Source organism: Ambystoma mexicanum, chromosome 5q (genome assembly GCF_040938575.1).
Source record: "Ambystoma mexicanum isolate Mex_15411 chromosome 5q, UKY_AmexF1_1, whole genome shotgun sequence".
NCBI lineage: Eukaryota > Metazoa > Chordata > Amphibia > Caudata > Ambystomatidae > Ambystoma > Ambystoma mexicanum.
In genome coordinates, this window is record NC_090933.1 from 1,131,783,310 (window position 1) to 1,131,804,620 (window position 21,311).

Consider the following 21,311-nt stretch of genomic DNA (forward strand, 5'->3'; position numbering starts at 1 on the left):
CATTTAGAAACAATATCTGTGACTTTGTATTGTGAAAAAAGAAGGGTCACTATTATTATATATTGAGCAACGTTAGGCTATTAAACCATGAATGAGGCTTTTTGATACAGAGAACCTGCAGACCAGGCATTCAAAGGAGGAGTAGGCCTGTGTAGGAATTACAGAGGCAGGGAGCCACTTAGGAAAGATCAGAGCTACTCCACCTCCGGGTCGTTTGGTTATGCCTTCGAGAGGGTACATGTTCCTTTTGGACCCACTAGGTGGCTACGAACTACACATACAGTGGCATTGAACTGCCCATGTACATATGATTTCCCTGGTATTCTCCAGATAATGCTTGAAAATCCCAAACTCTTCGCTGTCCTCATAGGCAGTCACCAAGTGCCCCCTCCTCTTTCCATGGTCCCCCAACTCCCCTCAAGTGGTTATTCCTCCCTGGCCTTCTCCTGGCCATTACCCCCTATCACTGTTTGGTTTGTGTGAGGCATTTTCGTTCTCCAAAGTGGAAGACCGATATATATAAAGGTTTTAAGTAACAAAGGCGGGGCACACCCATGTCTTTGTCGAATATTTTTTAAACTACTGAATGGAATTCCCCCAAACCAGTCAAGGAAATTGAGTCAATGCTTTGTGCCCAAATTTCTTATTTTGTCCAAATCTATCCAGCGGGTTTCACGCTACAGCTGTTCAAAAACTGCACTTTTTCTCTATAGGAAAATGAATATGAGTAGGCTGAAAACAGCTTGTTTTATGTTTTCTTAATAACCTTTTCATTTTGTAACACATTGTTCCCATATTTTCCAGTTTGGGGGAACTTTGAAAAAACTTTGGCTTAGAAAATGTCATCCAAATCTATCCAGCAGGCCAAATGTTATTAGCTTTGCTCAGCCTTTCTGCTGTAAAAAGCAGCAAGGCCCATATAAAGGATTTAAGGAAGAGGAGGCACTTTAACAACTACTGGATGGATTTAACTGGATGGATTTATAGTTAGTCTCAGGAGGATAGCTCAGGGGCAACGTTCTTGCCTTGGAAGCAAGACGTCACGGAGCACAACACGTTCGATCCCCGGGTCCGTGCTTAGAAACTTCTGGTTATTAAGTGTATTATAAATAACCTATCATATCATATCATAACCAAAACCAGCCAAGAGTCCACGCTTTCTGCCCAGTGTGTTTCTTACTTGGTCCAAACCTGTCTTGCGGTTTTTGCCCTACGGCTGTTCAAAAACTGCACTTTTTCCCTATGGAAAAATGAATGGCCTGAAATTGTGAAACTGTGGGGTTTTGTTTTCTTAATAACTTTTTAATTTTATAATGGTTTGTTCCCACAATTTGCAGTTTGTGGGGCTGACTAACATTTGGTTTTGAAAATGTCAGCCACATGCAACCAGTAAGTCAAAAGTTATTAGCAATAGAATTCTCTGAGAAAATAGCTGTTTTTTCATTTACTCCAAAATGCCATTTGGCGGAGACAAAGCGGGCATCGGACTAGAGGTGGCGGTGGGGGTGAAGAGGCAGCCATGTGGATTTGGGCATAATGAATAATGAGCTCCTTGTTAGCCGTGAAACCGTGTTGGTGGATCTGCGGGAGATGAGTATAGATGAGTATAGACAGAAACCAATGGGGAGGGTCTAGCTTCCTGGAGTCAGGGAACTGTTTGTTTACATTAATTCAATCCTCACAAGAGTTTCCGCGAGTATGTCTCAGTTATCATCAGAATGCCTATCCAACACGCATTAGCAGCAAAACGTTAACATTCAATGTTCCATTTTCTAAGGCCTCAAGGCAACAATTGCAATTCTATAGCTAATAACTTTTGACTCAGTGGACATATTTAGCTGAAATGTCCAAAATGAAATCTCTGGCTTGCGCCACTTCATAATCGAACGTTTGAGGAACATTCGTTAAACATTTGCAAAGTTATTAAGAAAACAATCAAGGCTGTTTTCAGCCTACTCGCATTCTTTTCCCATAGGAACAATGTGCCTCCACTGAATACCCGTAGTGCGTAAACAGCTAAAGGACGATTTTTCACCCAACAAGAAACATGTTGGGATCTGGTTATTTCCTTGTGAGGTGAATATGGTCCTTGGCCAGTGGGTGACAATCTTTTGGACTAATTGGGGCATCGTTCATAGTGGGATCTGGTTATTTATAAGTGAGGACGATATAAGCCACAGTCTTTTTGTTTACTTGTTGCAATACAGACGGTTAACATGGCCAAAGACAGTGGCCGAAGTCCTTGGCAGGTGGGAATGTGGTTAGTTATTAGGCAGGTATATGGGCCATGGCTGTAGTCTAGGGCCAGTGGGACACAGTCTTATTTTCTAAATGGTGAAGATTGGACACCTTGGGGCTCTTTATGAATTCTGGTATTTACAGGTCCATGGTCCTCTTGTCATGACTTTTGGCTATAGCCAGTGGCCACTTTGCGACAATGAGGAACCGGGAAAAGAATGGGTACGATATTTGGTATTTTAGCATACATTGAGAAAAGTTTCCTTTGACATCCACCTTAGTTCTCGCAAGAGTTTACCAGAAAATATTCTAGAAATGACCACAAATTTACAGCAAAATTGCAGCCAGAATTGCATTCATCAATGAAAATTGCAGCTTTTTGTTTCTAATAAGCCACAATTTCTGCAAGCCAGTGAAAATAAAAGCCATATTTCCCAACATCTCTCCAATTACAAAGTAAAGACAAACAGGAAATCAATTCCAGTCATGCACGCAGTGTCCATCCGATAGTAGACAGTATGGCTTTCTACAAACCCAAAAAATCATACCTTTCAACTAAAAAAAACATTTTCATCCAAATGTAAACAAATAACAAAGAGAAAAGTAAATGGCTGAAACTATGTGCATAAAGAGTGACACCTTTACCAGCAAAGATTACAATGGGTGGAAATAACATAACCTGTTTAGAAGTGGACAAATATGAAAAATCAATGAACTGGTAATTTTAACACCACTTACCAAGTCCTATGACACCGAAAAAGACCCTGGTATGCCAGCGTGATTCAAATATTTGCATATTGTTATCATGATTGTTATTATCATCATTTCTTTTACTGGGACACATGATAGAGAGGCAGACCCTGCTTACAAGAGCCTTTTTACAACAAATCAATATAATGTGATGGGGGATTGCAATTACTGAGTCAGGATGACCACTGCAAAGTACTGCATCAGTCCTGAAATGCCATGAAAGAGGGCCACCCTACTATACAGGGTTAAATATCTTTAGTTTTATCTCCCAGAGGATCCCTAAAGTGACACTCTGACCAAAAGCTACAAAATCATCACAAAACAAATACTGCTCTATCAAGCTTTTAGCATCTGGACTGTTTTCCATTAAATTGGCAACCAACTGCAGCTAAGTCATACACATAATGTTCACGGTTAAGCAAATCACAATGTGAAAAATATATGTAAGTACCGAATAATGACTCTTTCCTAAGGCTGATATGTACTGTGATACTGTCACAAGCCGCAAGTTGAAAAAGATGGTGGTACAGGGTCCTTGAGGACACCTTTCTCAGAGTATTGGGAAGACAACAGTGGAGGTGGGAAAAAAATCTTTGTTGTCCTTCAGCTGTTGCTTGCCTTTCAAGACTCTCAAGCATAGTTGCGGAGGTGGGCGGGAGCTGGGAGAGCTCCTGAGACAAGGGGCTGGAGTGTGGTGGAGACCCTTGGGAAAAGCCTAAGGGTTACCCAGTGATTTGACTCTTAAGGAGAGGGCCCTCCCACATGCAAGGGCTGAAAGGTGGTCCCTTCTGAAGACCTGAGAGAGATGGCACATGACGTTCTGCCTACAAGATCGATGAGATGGCCCTCCCATATGGAAGGATCGGTGAGAAGATAAGATTGGGTCCAGGTTGTAGGTTTGAATGGGAATCAGGCAGCCTCTGTTGCTGGGCAACCTCACCCTACCATGGCTGCTCTAGTCTTTCTGACTGAGAATGAGACATTCTGAAAGGGAAACCATAGACAATTTATAGGCCAGGGGGAGTGGGCAAGACACCTCGACAACAGCCAATGCCTGTTGCAAAGCAACTGCTGAAGAAAAACAAACAGAGAACGCCATAGAAAGGAGGAGTGGGGGAGTAAGAAAATGAAGGGGGAAGGTGGTGAGCAAAATGGAGAGCAATTCGCAAGGAAGAGAAACAGAGTACTAATATGAGAGGGAATAAAGCCACATGGGATAGAAGTACCACAAAAATAAGAAGACAGTTGTAAAGAAGAAAGAGATAAAAGAAAAAAACAGAGAAGGGTAAAAGGGATACTTCACAATGGTGGAAAATGTCCCTGGAGGAAAGTGTAAGAAACAGTACAAGATACGAGAGAAGAGTGTGAACCAAGTGAAGGCGAAGAGTTCTGAGTAAATGTAGATTGAGAGGACTTTTCAGAGACTGGGAAGCTGCTGGTACCTGGAGAAATTCAGTTGTGAGAACTTGCCCATGACAACTCTAGCCTTGTCTAAACAACTGGGTGTCCCTGATGATCCACAGCAACACTCTGAACAGGCACACTGGTTAACCCAGGAGGGTGAGCTCATTTGGATGTAGAGAGTATGGCACCCAGCCAAACCCACATAACCACTACATCAGTCTTTACAGGAGGACCAGCAAAAGTAAAGTCCAGATACTTTTGTTTCCTATTCATGCCCGACGTATCAACCAGTTGGAGCATCCCAGAGGGTATGTATGTCTGGACCCAAAGAGTGGAACACTCAGGACATATAACTGGAACATCATGATAAATAGCTTTCATACAAGAAAGATGCAGAGACCGACAGGAACAGAATGGATATCCTGGACTTTAGGGACTGTGAGTCTATATATGCAACACCCAGAGCTTGTAGTCTGATACTATTAAGGGCCCTACTTTGGACTCCAGTCCTAGAGGAGAAACACCTCTCTCTTATTCGTTTTTGCTAACCTTTGAAAACTGTTCACTGGAAACATTATTGTTTTGTTGTGCTAATTGAGCCAACTCTTGGGCCTCAATCCAACTCACATTGTAATAAAAAATAAAACCTGAAAGAGATTAATGACCATCCGTGTCATGGTTCAGTTAAGCCTCCTCAAATGGTGACAGTGTTCATACACATTTGCCATCTTATACTATCCATACCAAAGCTTTTGCTCCGCTAGGTGTGGTTAAAGTAACACGTATGGGCCAAAACATAGAAATAGGAACAGCCATCCGATAAGGATTCAGGGTTAGACTCTAAAGGTTACATGTTTCGGTGGATGTAGAGGGGAGCTGCCCAGCATGTAGCAGAGGTTTGACCCTCTTTAAATTACCACTTAGATATATTTACAGAGCTCATCTTTTCAAAGAAGACCAGCTTCCATTTGATATCCGTAAGGGTGTGGAGCCACCACCCATTATTAAAAAGGGTGACATCTAGCCCAGTGAAAGACTGGCTTTCACCATGAGCACTCCCTCAGCTATGGCAATCAGTTGAGGACGTTTTCCCGTGCTGGCTGTTGGAGAAAGCAGGTTTGCCTTTGTGTAACATACGTTGCCGCTCAATTCCAGTGAAATATTGAAGGTTGGGGTACTGCACCCTAGAAACCACGTTGGGGTTCTCCTGCACATGACTGTGAATTAGGAGGGCCTCGAATGATGATTTCCTGCCTCTCAGTGTGCATGCCAGGAACCAGGATCCGGGAAATGGGTTTGATTGACACTTCCGTCTGTTTCTTGGTGCATGTCTGCAGGGCACGCCATACATCTTCCATAGGGATGCTGGAATCTATTGCTGCAGCCAGCATGTACATGTTTTCTTACAATGGCTATACAGTCAAAGTAAAGATGGAGGTGTAGTTATGTGGTGATTCTGTCACATATTGGTGCAGCGAGCATGGACAGGGTTTCTAACAATAGTATTACAGGCTATGGGAAAAGGGGACATGAAGGTGTTGTTATGTGGGGATACTGGCATGTATTGGCACTGCCAGAATGGACAAGGTTTCTTACAATGCTATTGCCGGCTGTCTAGCCAAAGTGAACATGAGAGTTTTCTTACTTGGGGATACCGGCACATTTTGGCACAGGCAGCATGGACATCTATTCTGACCGTCCAATAGCATTAATTTTTATGTGGGCAAAGCAAATATGAGGATTCTATAAAGTGGGGAAACTGACCTAAATTGGTGCAACCAACTTGAACATGTCTTCTTACAGTGGCAAAACTGGAATTATGGGGGACAGGCAGCATGGAATTCTTCTTACACTGGCAGAATACTGGCTTATAATTTGGCCAATGACATCATGAAAATGCATTGGGAAATGCTACTGTGCACTGTTGGTAACCTGGCAGCTATGGGATTTTTTCATCGGTTACTTTACAAAACCAATTGTACATTGTATGACTGTGCCCAGTTTTTCACAAAAAGTGTTCTTTAAAATGTCCAGTTTAAACCCAATATTTTCAAACCTTTTCCTGGGGGAAGAACTCTTTGAACCCCCTTGATTGGTTCAGGCTCACTCCTTTGCTCACATTTGTAGGAAATATGTATGTCTCTGTGTAACAAGGTCCTGTGCTGAGATGTGGTAATGCCTAGCAGGGTGATCCTAAAACCCTCCATGTTATCCCTGCAGCACCCCTTTTCATAGCGGGGACATCCACAAAGCTCACATGGTAGCCACAGTAACACATAAGAGAACCCCACTGGCAATTATCTAGGTCAATAGAGAAATGAATTGAAGAAACCACTACCACTCCCATAATTGCCTGTGCCTGCCTGGTTCAAATCAAAACCTGGACTGGATCCAGGTAAGGCAATCTGGTTACATGGAGGAGAGCATTGTGAAGCATCCATCCAAGGCCCAGAATGCTACCAAACCCCCACTGATTTCTTCCCAAACCCAGTTCTCCCATGACTCTTCTTTAGTGTTAGAAGGGGAAGACTGCATTTCCCATAAAGTATTTCTGGAGGGTTCCAGGAAGACCCAGACATGACCGGCAGACTAACTTACCATTACAAGGAGAGGACAGCTTTAAGGGGGAGAAGGGAAACCAACAGAAGTCCATTTCAAACCCCAGGGACAATAGCCCAAGGGACCCCACAGCCCTTCCCCTTAAAAGTGGAGAAAGTGCACCCTTTCCCACTCCGAACACCAACAACAGGGTGATACTGATATTATAACCTCCTTCCCTCTCACAGGGAACTTACCATGAGGTGATCACCTGAGGAAAACACCGACACAGACAGGGAGTGAGATCTGCAGGCGGCAGGCAGACATAAAGAGGCATGGCAGACTAGTGAAGACTAATATGAGCTCCCTGCCTCATATAGCCTCTGTTTCATTGAGCTCAACCACAGGGGACCTGCAGCAACGAAGCTGCTGCAGCCAATCATGGAGGAGCCCTCCACTGGTGTCACAGCTGCAGCTTGTTGCCTTGAAGACCATCTTGGGGGTGGGGGAGGGCCGGCCACTATAAAATCAACTTCAAACCCAGGCAGTTTGTGGGTTTCTGGAGAAGAGAACTGATAGCTTTTGCAGAGTGTTGGACAAGAAGCAGAGAGAGGAGGCTGGAGGAGAGAGTGTGGTGTAGAGTGGGATGCGGGTGTGGAGAAAGAGCTGGTATGCAGCAGCAGGAAGGAGGTTGATGAGAGAGTATTGGAGGGGAAAGTACTAAAAATGAGACACGTTGGATGTGGTTGAGGAAAGAGGAGTGGACACAGAGTTAACAGCTAGAGAGTTGTGGAAGGAAGATAAGGATTGGAGGAGGGATTACCATCAGGAGAAATTGAGAGCAGAGTGGAATTAACTGATGGTTGGGAGAGTTAAGGAGGAGGAGGGGAGGCTTTTAGAGCAGGTTGTGGAACTTAAGGAAGAGGATGGGGATTGTAAGGAGGAGGTTGGAGAATTTAAGGAGGAGGTGGCATTGTTGTCAAGAAGAGGGTGAGGAGGTTGTTAGAGGTGGTCAAGAAGTTGAAGAAGGAAGTTGGATAATTTGAAAAGGAGGTGGGGATGGTAAATTGAAGCGTTTGGAGAACTGTAGAAAAGGAGGCATTTGAATTCAGAGAGGTGGAAATAGATAGAGGAGAGATATTTTGCAGTGGAAAGTGTATGAAGCACCTACAGGGCCGGTGAATTACTCTAGGAGGAAGGGCAAATCATCAGTGGGTGAAAGCCCAGAAGGAGAGAGTCTGTGTTATGTGCAAGCCCCCTGATCTGAAGTGGGAGAAAGCACAAACTTGTGTCATGGTGATGAGGAGGACGGGACCAGCTAAGGTTCTAGGTCTCACACCCAAGCTCTGCTACCCCAGGATCCTCACCCCATAAAGGGTGGCAAACACAGGAAGGCGACAACCCTAAACCAAGGACTCTGGCAGCGCGTACTTGGTGCCTGGGGACGAACCTGAAAATGGGTAGATTCCCCACCTCTTGAAGATACTGGCCAAACCCCATTCTTCCAAGGAATCTCAAACAAATGCGTGCTTCATTTTGATGTGATAAAACTATGTTCAGGTCTTACATGTGGTGGTTGCTTTGATGTCATCTGGAGTTCATTCAGGCAGAGCAGCATGAATCCTGATGATTATGTCCAGGTGGTTAAATCACAAGTTAAACGGTTGCCTCAGACACCACTCACCACTGACAAGGTGAAGAGGAGGAGGAGGAGGAGGACATGCGCTTCCGCTCCCCGTGCTTCAGACCCAACCCTCCCGACAGCCCAACACCTCTGTCCATGCACAACATGGCAGTCATTTGGGCATGGGTCAGCATGTGGCACACATGTAGGCCATGAGGGACTGCCTGCAGGGGTCATGCCACATGCTTTCCTATTCCCTCTGCAGGCCACCGTTGCCATCACCACGGTCGGGCAGAGGATGAGGGAAATGACTGAGGGTATGTTGGTCTTTGTTTAGTCCTTACATTTCTGCATGATGCTGATCCCTCCCTCTCTCACCCCCACAGAGGGGTCGCAGCCAAGAACCCCAAGGCACCACTCACAGCGCCACCTGACACCCAAGGTGCTGGAGCAGGCTACCAAGTTCAAGAGGCACTGGAAGGGACTACTATTTGTTGACAATGCAAGGGTTTTTTGGGGAGGGTTATTTGACATTCCTTATTGTATGTAAGTGTTTAATTCACAATGAGACTGAACAGAGGTGCTGTGCAAGTGCATATCAATTGGCCTAAAAAGAGAAACAGTCAATCAGTTCTTGCCAAACCAGACATCCATCCCCACCCTCTTCCTGTGTGTCAGCACAACACTCGCAGGTGGTAATTCCTCCTCTTCTGGGGGTGGCATGCCCTCATCAGGGGGAAAGGCAACATTCTGCCTGAGGCAAATGTTGTGCAGCATGTCACAGGCAAGGACAATTAGTCTGACCTTCTCTGGCCTGTACATTAGGCCCCTTCGCACCAGTGTATGCCAGATGGTCTGCTCGATAAAGAGCCTGGTCCGGACGTGTGCCACATTGTAGGCCACCTCCTTTGGCATCTGGATTCAGCATGGGTGTCAGCCATGATAGCTGGGGTATCCAGAGTCACCTGCAATTGCTAAGGTCATAGGTGTCAGTCACAGAACACTGTGGATGTGTTGCCCGTTACTAGGGCATGTTTATAGACAGTCTGTGCATTTATTTCACAAGTATTGTCACACAACATGATTTACCATGACAGTACTTGCATGTGTAGTCATTCACTCAGAGAACATTTGCTGTGTCGTGTAACATCTTGCACACAGCTCCCAGCCAGCACTCGCCAATTTCAGGGTCTGTGACTGACAGGGCAGAATGCCATGGTGCCTATGTTGGACCTGGGCATTTCTCCCATGATTAGTTGTACTTGTGCAGGTTGTCTGCATCTATACCATAATGGCTTCATATACATGGTTACCTTAGTACATGGCATTACTGTGTTGTATTCCGTTGTTGCAACGTTGAAGCTTGTCATTCCATTCATAGGTATGTGTTATGTTGCATTGTGTTTCCTGTAGTCCTATGTGTGTATTGCTAGCCTTTTGGGGCAATATGCATTGGCAATATACTGCAGCATTGTCACTCATGTCCTGGTTCTGTGGGTTGTAGGCTGTCATGTGTGGGGTGCGAAAGTAGGTCTTGCATGTACAGGGCCTTGACAGGGCATGCATTCTTCAGTTGTAGTAATTCTCCCCCCACCCCACACCAATCCATTCCTCAGCAAGCTATAGCCACTGGTAAATCAATCTATGACACAATGGGGATGTTATTTTGTTTCAGGTCACTCTAATGTACAAACCCCATAAGCCTAAGACTTATGGAGGCTGAAAGCTCCTTTTTTGAAAAACTGCATTTTTGATTGCACTTACTTACCAAACGCATTGGAGAACTTCAAGCTCTCGTTTGTAAGGAACACTTGATTCTGTTTTTCAGGGAGAGGGTTGTGTTTCCTATACAACCATCCTTCCGTCCTAAAGTCGTAGCAGAATTCTATATTCCACGGAGCAGTGAGAATCGCTAAGAAACCAATGCTGGAAGCCTCCTCTGACGACTGCTGCTGCAAGTTCCCATCAAGTTCTTTTGTCTCAAGACCAAGAATCCAGGGACTGGGTCCTGTGCTGATGCATCCTTAAGGCATCCACTCCAAATCTCTTCTTTTCTCCTACTGTACTGTGCTGGCTTGGGTAATACTTACATTAAGTCTTATGTGAATCCGGTGAGGCTGGGGGGGTGATTATCATCAATGGTGTTTTTATGATCCATTTGTCTTACGGCCCGTTGAACGGCACATATGCATAGCATTGCTTCCTGCAATTATTTCTGAAAATGTGCAATGTTTGTTACAGTGAGAGTACTGTACAACTGAACAACAAATCATCATGGGCAAACACTCAGCTGTACCTTAAGGTCAGTGCCCCTCAAGACATTGCTCGCCACTGTGAATGCCTGGCTGCAATCCAAACATGGATGTCAGACATTTACAATTGAAACTGACCAGGACCGAATTTGTCCTCATCGGCCCCCCAACCAAACAACAACTCGTGCAATAAAGGCTGGATGGCATGTGCCTGCAAGGTTTCACCCCTGAGCTGTCAAAATCAGTTAAATCCCTAGGTTTCATTGTTGACAGTAGCCTTTCCTTCCAAAAGCACATAACCAAAAAGGCACAAACCGCATGGCTACAGATCCACACACTCCGCAAATCCTTCATTCCTCCGAACAAATTCCTTATGGTGGTCCAAGCCCTTGTTATCTCACACATTAATAGGGGTAATGCCGTCTTATTGGGCTTCCAGCCACACACCGCCCCCCCTCAAAGCAGTCCACCATACTGCAGCCTACCTCCTTACAGGTGCCTGCATATTCAACTATATCTCTCCAACAATATGCAGACTTCACTGGCTCCCCCTTCCCGCCAAAATCATATTCAACACTGCATGTATCACCTACTAAGCAGTCTTGGAAGGAACACCAACATACTTAGCAGCTTATCTCCACACCTCTGGAGACTCTCGCACCTCATAAGGCAAAACTTTCAAAATGCTGAAGTCAAAGCTGTCCGCAGAGAGCAGACTTGCAAGCAGTCCTTCTCCTGCCATGCCCCGACCATCTGAACTCAATCTTGGATAGGCTCGAAATGCCCCTACTGTCCTCCAGTTCCGTAAAGCACTAAACATGTGGCTCTTAAAACAATACCTGCCGGCCGAATAAAAATTCCTTTCTCGCTCCACCATCAGTCCTGCGCTACTGTATAAAATGCCAAGCCCAATTCTGGCAACTTCCTGTTGTAAAGTACTCCACTGCTCTTGAGCTAGGCTTGTGCTATGAGCGAAAAAATAAAAATAATACAGAACATGCAATGTGCCGAAGAAACACACAAATGTGCACTTGTTGCACTGTATTCCTGGTACCTATCAAGAAGCATCCATTTTCACAAATTCTTAATAAACTAGAAGAATTACAAATCAAATGTATCAAGAGCTGTGATATTCATGACCTAGTAGAACCATGTAGAAATATAAGATGTCTGTAAAAATGGTGAAGTTTGACAATGTTGAAGCACAGTTTTACCACACATTTAAAATTATGCCAGAATACATGAATATGGCGGACTCCTTGTTGCAAGTAGTAAGATCTGCTAGATGTACTTCTTTGATCAGTGGTGTCATTGATTGCTTATACAAACTCTAGAATCTAAAGGAGAGTTCAAGGATGTTTTATTGACAAATAAAACAAATTCTTTATGATGAGTTTGTCCACTCTGACCCTGGCATCCTTGACAACTGCGGCAATATCCAGACTAGAGATTGGTAAACCCTAGCATCTAGTTTAGCCTTAACTTTAAGTGAGGGGTTAAATCCTTCTCGGTTTTATTCCCTCCAGAACCTCCTAAGGGCTATCTACTCTAGCATTCCCCATTATCGTCTCAGTATAGTTCAAGATTGTGCCTGTATCAGAAGTCTACCTTTTCCTCCCACTCGCTCGTTTCCTCATTTCCCCGATATCACAATTCCTTGATCGACCTGTCATCCTGCTCCTACTCCCTCATTCTCTCTCCCTCTCTCCCTACCTACAATTTTCTTAGGTCCTTTCACCCTCACTTTCTTCCCCTTCTCCTCCCTCCAATCTTCCCACCCGTTCTTCCTCTCTCACTACTTCTGCTCACTCTCCTCTTCTGTCTCTCTGATCTTCTTACACTCACCTTCTCCCTCTCTCCATCTCTTGCTCAATCTCCCTTCCCCCACTGAATACTCCCTCCTGTCCACAACCACCTCTTTCTCTAGCTACTCCAACACTCTCACACACATGCTCTCACAGTCACAGTTTCACTCTTTCATTTTGGTAACACCCTCTTTCACATTTAATAGCTTACGTGCACTTGCATCATCCCTGCCACAGACTCCTCAGTACTCTGCTCCACCCTCGGACCTCTGCCTGGTCTCTCACCCAGCCTACACACCTGGCCTCAACTAAACACCTTTCATTCTCGATTTGTCTTTGCAGGCCCTTCAACTCATGGCATGTTTCCTCCATAGCTCCCTCATGCAATTATCTCTGTGACTCACCTGACTCTAAGGCTCAATCTAATGATGCACTTCTACCCGAGAGTGGGCCAACACAAGGTAATCATTTATAAACTCTTCTTAGCCCCACCCCTGGTTCATGCACGGGTCATTGTGCGGCCCCTGTAGTCCTTTCTGCTTGGTGTTCATTTGGCCTTCTCTTTTACCTTTGTCACAGTAAGTAGCATTCACTTCCCATTTTCCAGAGGATGTTTGTCAGTGGAGTCGCATGGCCTTCAGCATTGCGGGTGCCTCTTTTAGTTATTCATTGTGTTTGCTCAAGATTGCACGGCCTGCTGAAAGTTGTGCTCATGTAATCAATAGGAGACAACTCCAGTATTGCGCCGGTAAGGCATTGGGTGAAAGTGGTACCACTGTTTATCATTCAGGGTGTGTTTAGGGGGTTCATGATCTTGGGACCTTCCAACTGCCTTATTGGATCTGACATTTGCACTGGTAGGACCCCTACACCCGGTTAGGAGGAGTCCCAGCCCCCCAGACAGGGTCAAGCCCCTGATCCCTTTCATATTTGATACAATCATTAGGTATTTCTTTACATTAAACTTTCATAGTTGCTGAGGCATGATGGCATACCATCCTACAAAAACTAGTGTTTTGAAAGAAGAGCCTGCAATAAAGGAAGAGGTTGAAAAGGAAACTGGATTGTGAGCCGATAAAGTGCTTGAACATGGAAACAAAGCTTTGAAGGTCACTGACGGTTTAGTAGACATAACAAAGCATCGTAGGGGACTTGCACTTTATTTCCTAACAGCACCATTGCTTGACTATATATCTGAACAGATATCAAGGATGGCAGGGTTACTGGAGCAAGCCACAACACAGCCACATCAAGACGACTCATAAAGAAGCACTAAACAGGCAGGATATGCAGTAAAACATTGCTTATTGATTGGAAATCATTTCATATGAAGGACCGGTACTTGTGAACATTGCAGTCAAGGCAGTTGTAGCATAAGAGTATAACAAATGTGTTGGTGAGCTCCATGCTCTTGGTAGTAGATTGCATGATGAGTTCAAAACATAGAGATTCATCTTTGAAACTAGCACCATCAATTTATGGGATCCTATCAAGAAGAACAAATCTAATGTTTGTTCAAGTGCCAAGAAGAAATTACAACTGGCTGGTACTGTTAAAGAGTTAATAGCAGACAGATCACTAACGTCTGCCGTACCATGATCAGCGTTTAACGATGATGGAACTATGCATCTCTGCCAGCGAAAAAGCCAACTAATAGAAATGATGAAGTCTATCCCACCACCATCAACACTGCAAAGCAGCAATGAAAACATCCAACATACAACTCCAACAACAGCAATTATCAATACTCAACATGAAAGGATCTTACCTATTGAAATTGTTGATGGCATTGCAGAGGTACACGCTTTGGATAAGTCAAAAGGCATTCAGATACGCAAAGATCAGGCAAAAGCATTCACCCCAATATTCTAAAGAAGTGCTGGGTGTACAGTGGAATACGCTGAGGATTTGATTATGTTTGTAACTTGAAGGGTCCACATGATTCAGAGCCATGTGAACCCATCTGTTATTCCCCATTTTGGAGTCGCATGGGACTCCTTCGGGATTTCATATCTCCACATGTGTTAATGCTTTTGTGTGGATGTATTTACTGCCAGACAAAAGACTGGCGCAAGGGATGGCTTTCTCGTCTGAAACTCTGTTTTTGGCAAGAGCGATAAAACATCCAATAGTCCAATATACCGGATATTTTGCGACTTCCACCAAAATTGTAATTTGGCCTTAGTGTTTGACAAACAAGAAAACCTAGGCAAGAGTATGATAAGAGGGGCATTGGGTTACAGCACCAACCCACTACAAAATCATGGCCAGTACACATAGCTAATGCTGCTGAGAAGATGCTGAACACCTTAGCACCAAAGATGAATTAACTGCTTATCTAGCTCATAAAAGTCTTCAATATTTAGAAATGACCAGAAAGGACGTTGTGGTGGCATGGCGTAAGGACATGGCTACCTGTCATTGTTCTAAGCACTGCGTTAATAGTACACAAGAAGAGGCAGACACAAAGACAATTCCCTATGTCATCAATGTCACAGTAAGATGAGCCAAAAAACTCTTTAGATTTGCAGAAGGCACATATGCTTTCATTATTGCTATAAGAATGTATCCATCCTGCTTCAAAACACCATTTTCAAATTGCAGAGATATTCCTATTACTAGGCCCCTTGAAGGCTTCTGCATTTCCTGCATTCTGCGGCTTGCTCAGGTACTTTGACTGGGAAAGGTACAATTTCATACTGGAAAGCATTTAATAGAGTGACTGAAGATACTCTTTCTGGCAGCCTTAGCCAATCAGAGAGATGAACATGCAGGCTTTACAACTTAGAGGACGCCTCCACCCTTGCCATGTCGACCCCCTAGATTCACTGCCATGCTCCTCATTGCACTCGCCTTCCCTGTTCCTGCCTGTAATACCCAAAATGAAAGAGTTTGTTAACATACCTGTTTTGACTAACTTTTATTTTTATTTTTTGAAACAACTTAGCATGTCTTGCACTGCCCGTTCCTTGGAATGTAAGCCAGTACGCACAAGTGGTAATGGCAGCCATGCCTTCCCTGGTGAGCTGTACCAGCTGTACACCTTCTCCATTTGCCCTAGTTAAGGGCCCTCGCTTCGCTCTGGGTGTTATCACCCCGCAAAGCCCGCCACCACTGGAATGTGTGTCAAACTATTGCTTTGTTTTAGAGGTGGGACTTGAAGTGATTTGCATTGCATAGTGCTGTAACATGTCACTGTTCATTCAGTTCACATACCAGATGGAGAGGGCCAGCTGAGCCTGGTTTCACAGTACAAACACAGCTGTTTAACTGTGTAAAAAGCTTCTAAGATTCTAGTCCTGAAAATAATGACATGCTTTCTACTGTTACCAAATTGCCACATATTGCTTAAAAATACAGCACAAAAGACCATTCAAAGATTACCTGTAATTTAAAAAGGGCAAAACCTATGTTTGTTTATCTGTTCCTTTGCACCTCTACATGAAACAAACTAAGCAATATGAAAGATCAGCACCACTCACGGCACTAGGCTTGATTTGACTTGCTTAAAACTCTAAACCCATACAGGCTGTCAAGGCCCATATCATGATACACTGATTATACTAAATTGTGCATAGTGATATAGTTCCTCATCATTGAATGCTTTGTGGGAAAAAATGAGCGCTCTCTCGCAAGAGTTGGTGGACATAAATTGAGGAGTACTTTTCCAGATGAAAGCATTATTGTGTCACACATTACAATAAAAAAGAAAACTGGGCCCCTGTGCAGTCAGAGTTAGATTTGAACCAGTAAAGACTAATCAAGAGATTAATAGGTCATATGGTCAATGCATAGTGCACATAGACAATATAAATGTATTTTATAAATAATAAAGCAGCCAGTCACAATAATAGAATCGAATAAAATGATTCAAACGTAAAATACCAAAATATATGAATGTAACATATGATGGCATAGAGTTAACACAAAGACAAAAGAGTTACACGAATACGGAGTTACACCATTTGAATTACATGGACATATAGAGGATAACAAAAAATAAGAAGACTAGGCAAACTGGTGAGGCAAGCGACACATTGCACCCTCTCTTCAAGAATATACCCACAATGGACTGGCATGCCCATCAGCATGTCCCTAAGGTAATGGTGAGTTGTACTCAAACACTGTACCCACCTTTTTCTTCTCCGCCTTCGGGTCCTTCCTCAGTTGGGGGCATCATTGGGAGTAGAGGAGACTGGGATGTTCTCTCTTCGGCCATCTTAAAACCTGTCTCTGTGAAGGAAACAGCACATGTCACATCATATAATTACTACAGATTGCTGTAGGTGGTTAACAATGATTACACTTTAAAAAAAAAATTAAGATATGCAAACATCAAAATTTGGAGACAACTTTTCAGACACCACAGTGTCTGACCATCCCTTCATCCATTTGCAGCTGGAAATATAACACAAATTGTGCCTCCCACAAAATGAGTCTATTAAACAAAAAAACAAAGAGAGCCATTTGCAATCCTAAACGATCCCTGTCAAGGACACATTTTGTATACTCATGTCTCACGACCAAAAGACTATCTCTTGAATACTGGGGAAGTGATCTTGGGTGTCAAGCTTTTCCTGGCTTCACATTGAAGACCATTGTGCTAATTAAGAGGGCTGCAATCAATCCTCCTTAGTGAAGTGTGTTGTTCATTTCCGTGCTCACTCTGCAGTGCTGCTATTGAAGATTTACCAAACTAACCTCATCTGAGATTGGAGTCCTGCGTCTGTATCGTGTTGTTGTTACAATTTTGGGCTCCTTGGCCACAGATTCATAGTCTAAAGGATGCCTCAGCGGAGATTCCCGTGAGCCACTTAGTGATGCCCTGGGCCTTCTGGAGAAAGTAATATGCTCTTTCTTAATGGATATCTCGCTGAGGGGACAATCTGAAGGTCCAGAGCCTTAGTCCAACTGAAGAACGATCTGGTTTTATTCACAGCACAGTTTAGTAAAATATGATTATTTTTGTTTGTTTTAGTAAAATATGATTATTTTGTTTGTTTTATTATTCTATCATAAAGCGTCTGTCAGAAAAATTGCTATTTAAAACCAGATCTGGTCTAGGGACAACTGGCTGTCAGTAGAAAAGGCACTTGTATCCATTCTGCCGCTCTGAAACACCTATGCACGAGCGCGATAGAAATAAAATATCAATATCAATATAAATAAATATTAACTACATAAGAAAGAATTATCATAAGTGAAGATAGTCAATATTTTTGAATAAACGACTCGGAAATGAATTTAAAAAAAATCCTGTGCACAATTCAGAATCACCAGACAAATGTTGTACCTACCCTGCAAATCCCACCAGATGTTATACACGTGGATAGGTTGTCACAAATAGCTGGAGACTAGATAATACTGTATGCGTGCCGAAAAATGTATCATGTGAAAAAGTTTGTTTCCTCTCGATCCATTCCGTTCCAAACCTGATTATTTTGTGCATTATATGTTCGGTGGTTCAGAACAAACTGGTGATAATTCCTTTACCAACACTTTTTTAGAGGGAACAGAATTACCGTTGTTTTTCCTGCACACTGAATTATAACTTTGGAGGCAAAGTGAAGGATTTATCTCCAGCAATAAGAAGGAGGTAAATCTGCCACTTTACTTCCAAAACTCTGCCAAAAATCCTCCTTTGTATCCTAGCAACAGGACCTGATCAGGTTTATGCACCTTTGCCCCTGAATAATCTTTGTCTCTTTCCCTATCCTATCTATGAACCACTGAATATCTGAATATAGATCATGGGCCTCATCACAAGTTCGGTGGTAATCCTTAAATGTGGCGGTAATGCTATTACGGCCACATTTAAGGGTCTGCCAAATCATGAGTTTGGCAGGATTTACCCCCCGCTCTGAGCTGGGGGCAAATCCGCTGCAATTTTGCTGACTTCTGGTGCTATTTCCAAACGCTAATACCGCCGGCGGTAGTAGCGCAGTAAATTCGTCATTGGGCCCAATTGGGAATGTAGAATTCCGCCAAACCCATGATCCGGTGCTAATTGCGGCAGGGGGTTTGGCGTTAATGCTAATAGCCCAGGTGGGGATACAGCCCAACTCGTCATGAGGCCCCATGTCTAGAGTAGACGCTAGAGCCTGGGGCATGGAAATTGAGCGCCAATATGCTGACATTGCAAAGAGCAGCATGGTCTTCCTCATAGGCCAATTCTTGTCTTACTTCTCTGAAAATGGGAAGAGATGACTGAGGGAAACTCCAAGAGCAGTTAAAAAGAACTAAGAACATAACAAGCAAATGTGGCCGTACATAAAAACATAAAATCTTACAGTAGACACCATCCAGCAATTCAATGGTTACCTCCACTGAAAGAAACTAGAAGATATTTTAAATATGTATCACTAACAAAAAACGTTGTTAAAGGAACGTTATGGTTAAGTTGCACTAGCAAAAACCTATGAAATTAAATGGAAAAACATTGTTACAGGGACGTTATGGTTACAGGTAAAACCGAAAAACCCTAGAAATTCGTCAGTGATAGTAAGCTAAGCAACCATAACTCACGCTACCACTGTGCGCTGCAAGGACTAACACCCATGACATCAAAGATAACATCACAAATATCATTGATGACATCACTGATGACATCACATGTGCAGTTATTTTTCATGAATTTCATAGGTTTTTACTAGTGCAACTTAACCATAACATCCCTTTAACAACGTTTTTTTGTTAGTGAATTTCATAGATTTTTATTAGTACACTATAAACATAATGTTGCTTTGGCATAGTGTATATAACAATGATGCTGTTTGTAATACCACACCTTCACCATAACGTCCCTTTAGCAATATTTTTTTGTGGCTGATTATGATATAAATCTCCTTTCAGAGTGTAACAATGTAAGTGCCAGTGTGAGGCACATCATATACCCGCCACCAATTGTATGCTAAATGGAAGGAACTGTGGTACTGTGGAAAACTCTGCAGTGGAAACAGGTAGAAACGTGTGGCTGTTGAAACAGATGGTTCTGCATGTTGCAATGTGTTTTCATAGAGCGCAAGTGCACAACAGCAAGCACATACATTATTCCTATACTTCCAAAAAGGGCAGCAAGGAAATGTGTGTAGAGCGTGCTGAAATCGCAAATGCAGTAATATCAACAGGAACGCTATTTGTGGGGAAAAGTGTTCGTGCTATGAAACCATAGATTACTGTTTGTACAGTACGACAATGGCACAAGTTGTAAAAAAGACATAAATACACTTCTTCACAATGTACCGTGCTTTCTCCATTTCCGGACCAAATTAAAAAGAACGCGCCTACATGGGTGTCTGCATAATGGGATACACAATTATGTAGCAGATTGGATACAGAAGCATTACCTGGCCTACTGCCTCCCTCAGCACAAACAGCACTGAAAATCGTGTTACATGGTATTTATTTGTCCCTCAACAGTCAACAACAATAATATCATCGTGATAGAGCGTCACCAAAGTCTCACACAGACAAACCAAAAGCAATCACTTCAGTGTAGCTGCTCCATACGTGTACAAACCCACATGATACACTTCACTCATAACTTCCACCAGACTCTGGTTTGCATGCACTGTCAAGTAAGCGATGTACAATTCACCCACAAAGCATACACTGTGGCTTGTACAACACACAGCCATAAGCTCACCCTCTGCATTTAGGTCGACAAATATACCGTATACCACAGTCTATGCGTGCACTCCACACCCAGAAAGCTTATTGCGCAATCTCGTGTCCTCCACAGTCCAAAATGTAAGGTGGCCATGTGCAAAAGGGGCATACATTACACATATATTAGTACAACCCTGCAACTGTTGCGATTTGCGTGGACCTTTCTAGGTGTGTGCGCGCAGGAGTACGGGAATAAATGTCAACCAAGGTAGGGGATGTCCGTTGTAGTGGTGGCTCTGAAAAAAGCTGTTTTGTTTTTAAGTTGTTAAACAACTTCTACATTAATAACTCTTTTGTCTGGCTTTTATAATTGTTTTTATTTGTTGCACTTCACCTCACATTCTAACAATACCGTCTTCAGTGCAGCCTGTAGATTTCAAAACCAAATGTCATTTCCACTGTGCGACAATGAAATGCCATTTCCGTTGAGAAGGTGCACATATTGATCACTAACGTTGTCATTGTCACAGGAGTACATCCCAACAGCACGCAAAAAGTTACACATGCTTCTGTTGATAAGATGCCTTCCCACCTCTGGCTGCTGACAACATTTTTTGGGATAGTTATGTACTGTACTTGATGGTATACATGAGAAAAGCACCTTCGCAGTGGCAAAAATGCGCTGCACTTCTTTCATCATCTTTTTGAGTTGACGGTACACACTTGCACAAGCTATGGAACCCAAAAGCAATGCTCCATAATGCACTACCACAACGGGTACAGTACCGAAACTGGCCACTCGTCGACACTCTGCAAGAAAATGGTCAAAAGTACGGACAGCGACACCGCACCACAAAGTCTCCACTTTGTCCAAATTCAAATTGCCATTAAGGCCTTTTTCCATGGCATACTGGAGCAAATCTAGCACAAAGCGATCACCCACAATGAAAACTGTACGTCTGGCCATCTCTGCCTGTCTCAGTACACAGAGTAATTAAACAAAATATGGCCACCGTTTCCTGTGACACACACTCTAACCACCTGATTGGACAATTGCAACAATCGCATTTCCATTGACCAGCATGTTCAAAA

The 21,311-nt window shown here is 43.4% G+C and overlaps 1 protein-coding gene across 1 annotated transcript in view; it reads right to left on the minus strand.

Moving 5' to 3' along the window:
• The window catches only part of OC90 (otoconin 90), an 885,360-nt gene that overhangs the window by 200,190 nt on the left and 663,859 nt on the right, over positions 1–21,311 (minus strand). Inside the window, exon 14 of the mRNA XM_069621643.1 lies at positions 16,746–16,844. Coding sequence (XP_069477744.1) covers positions 16,746–16,844 — 99 coding nt within the window. The remainder of the gene's footprint in view (positions 1–16,745; positions 16,845–21,311) is intronic.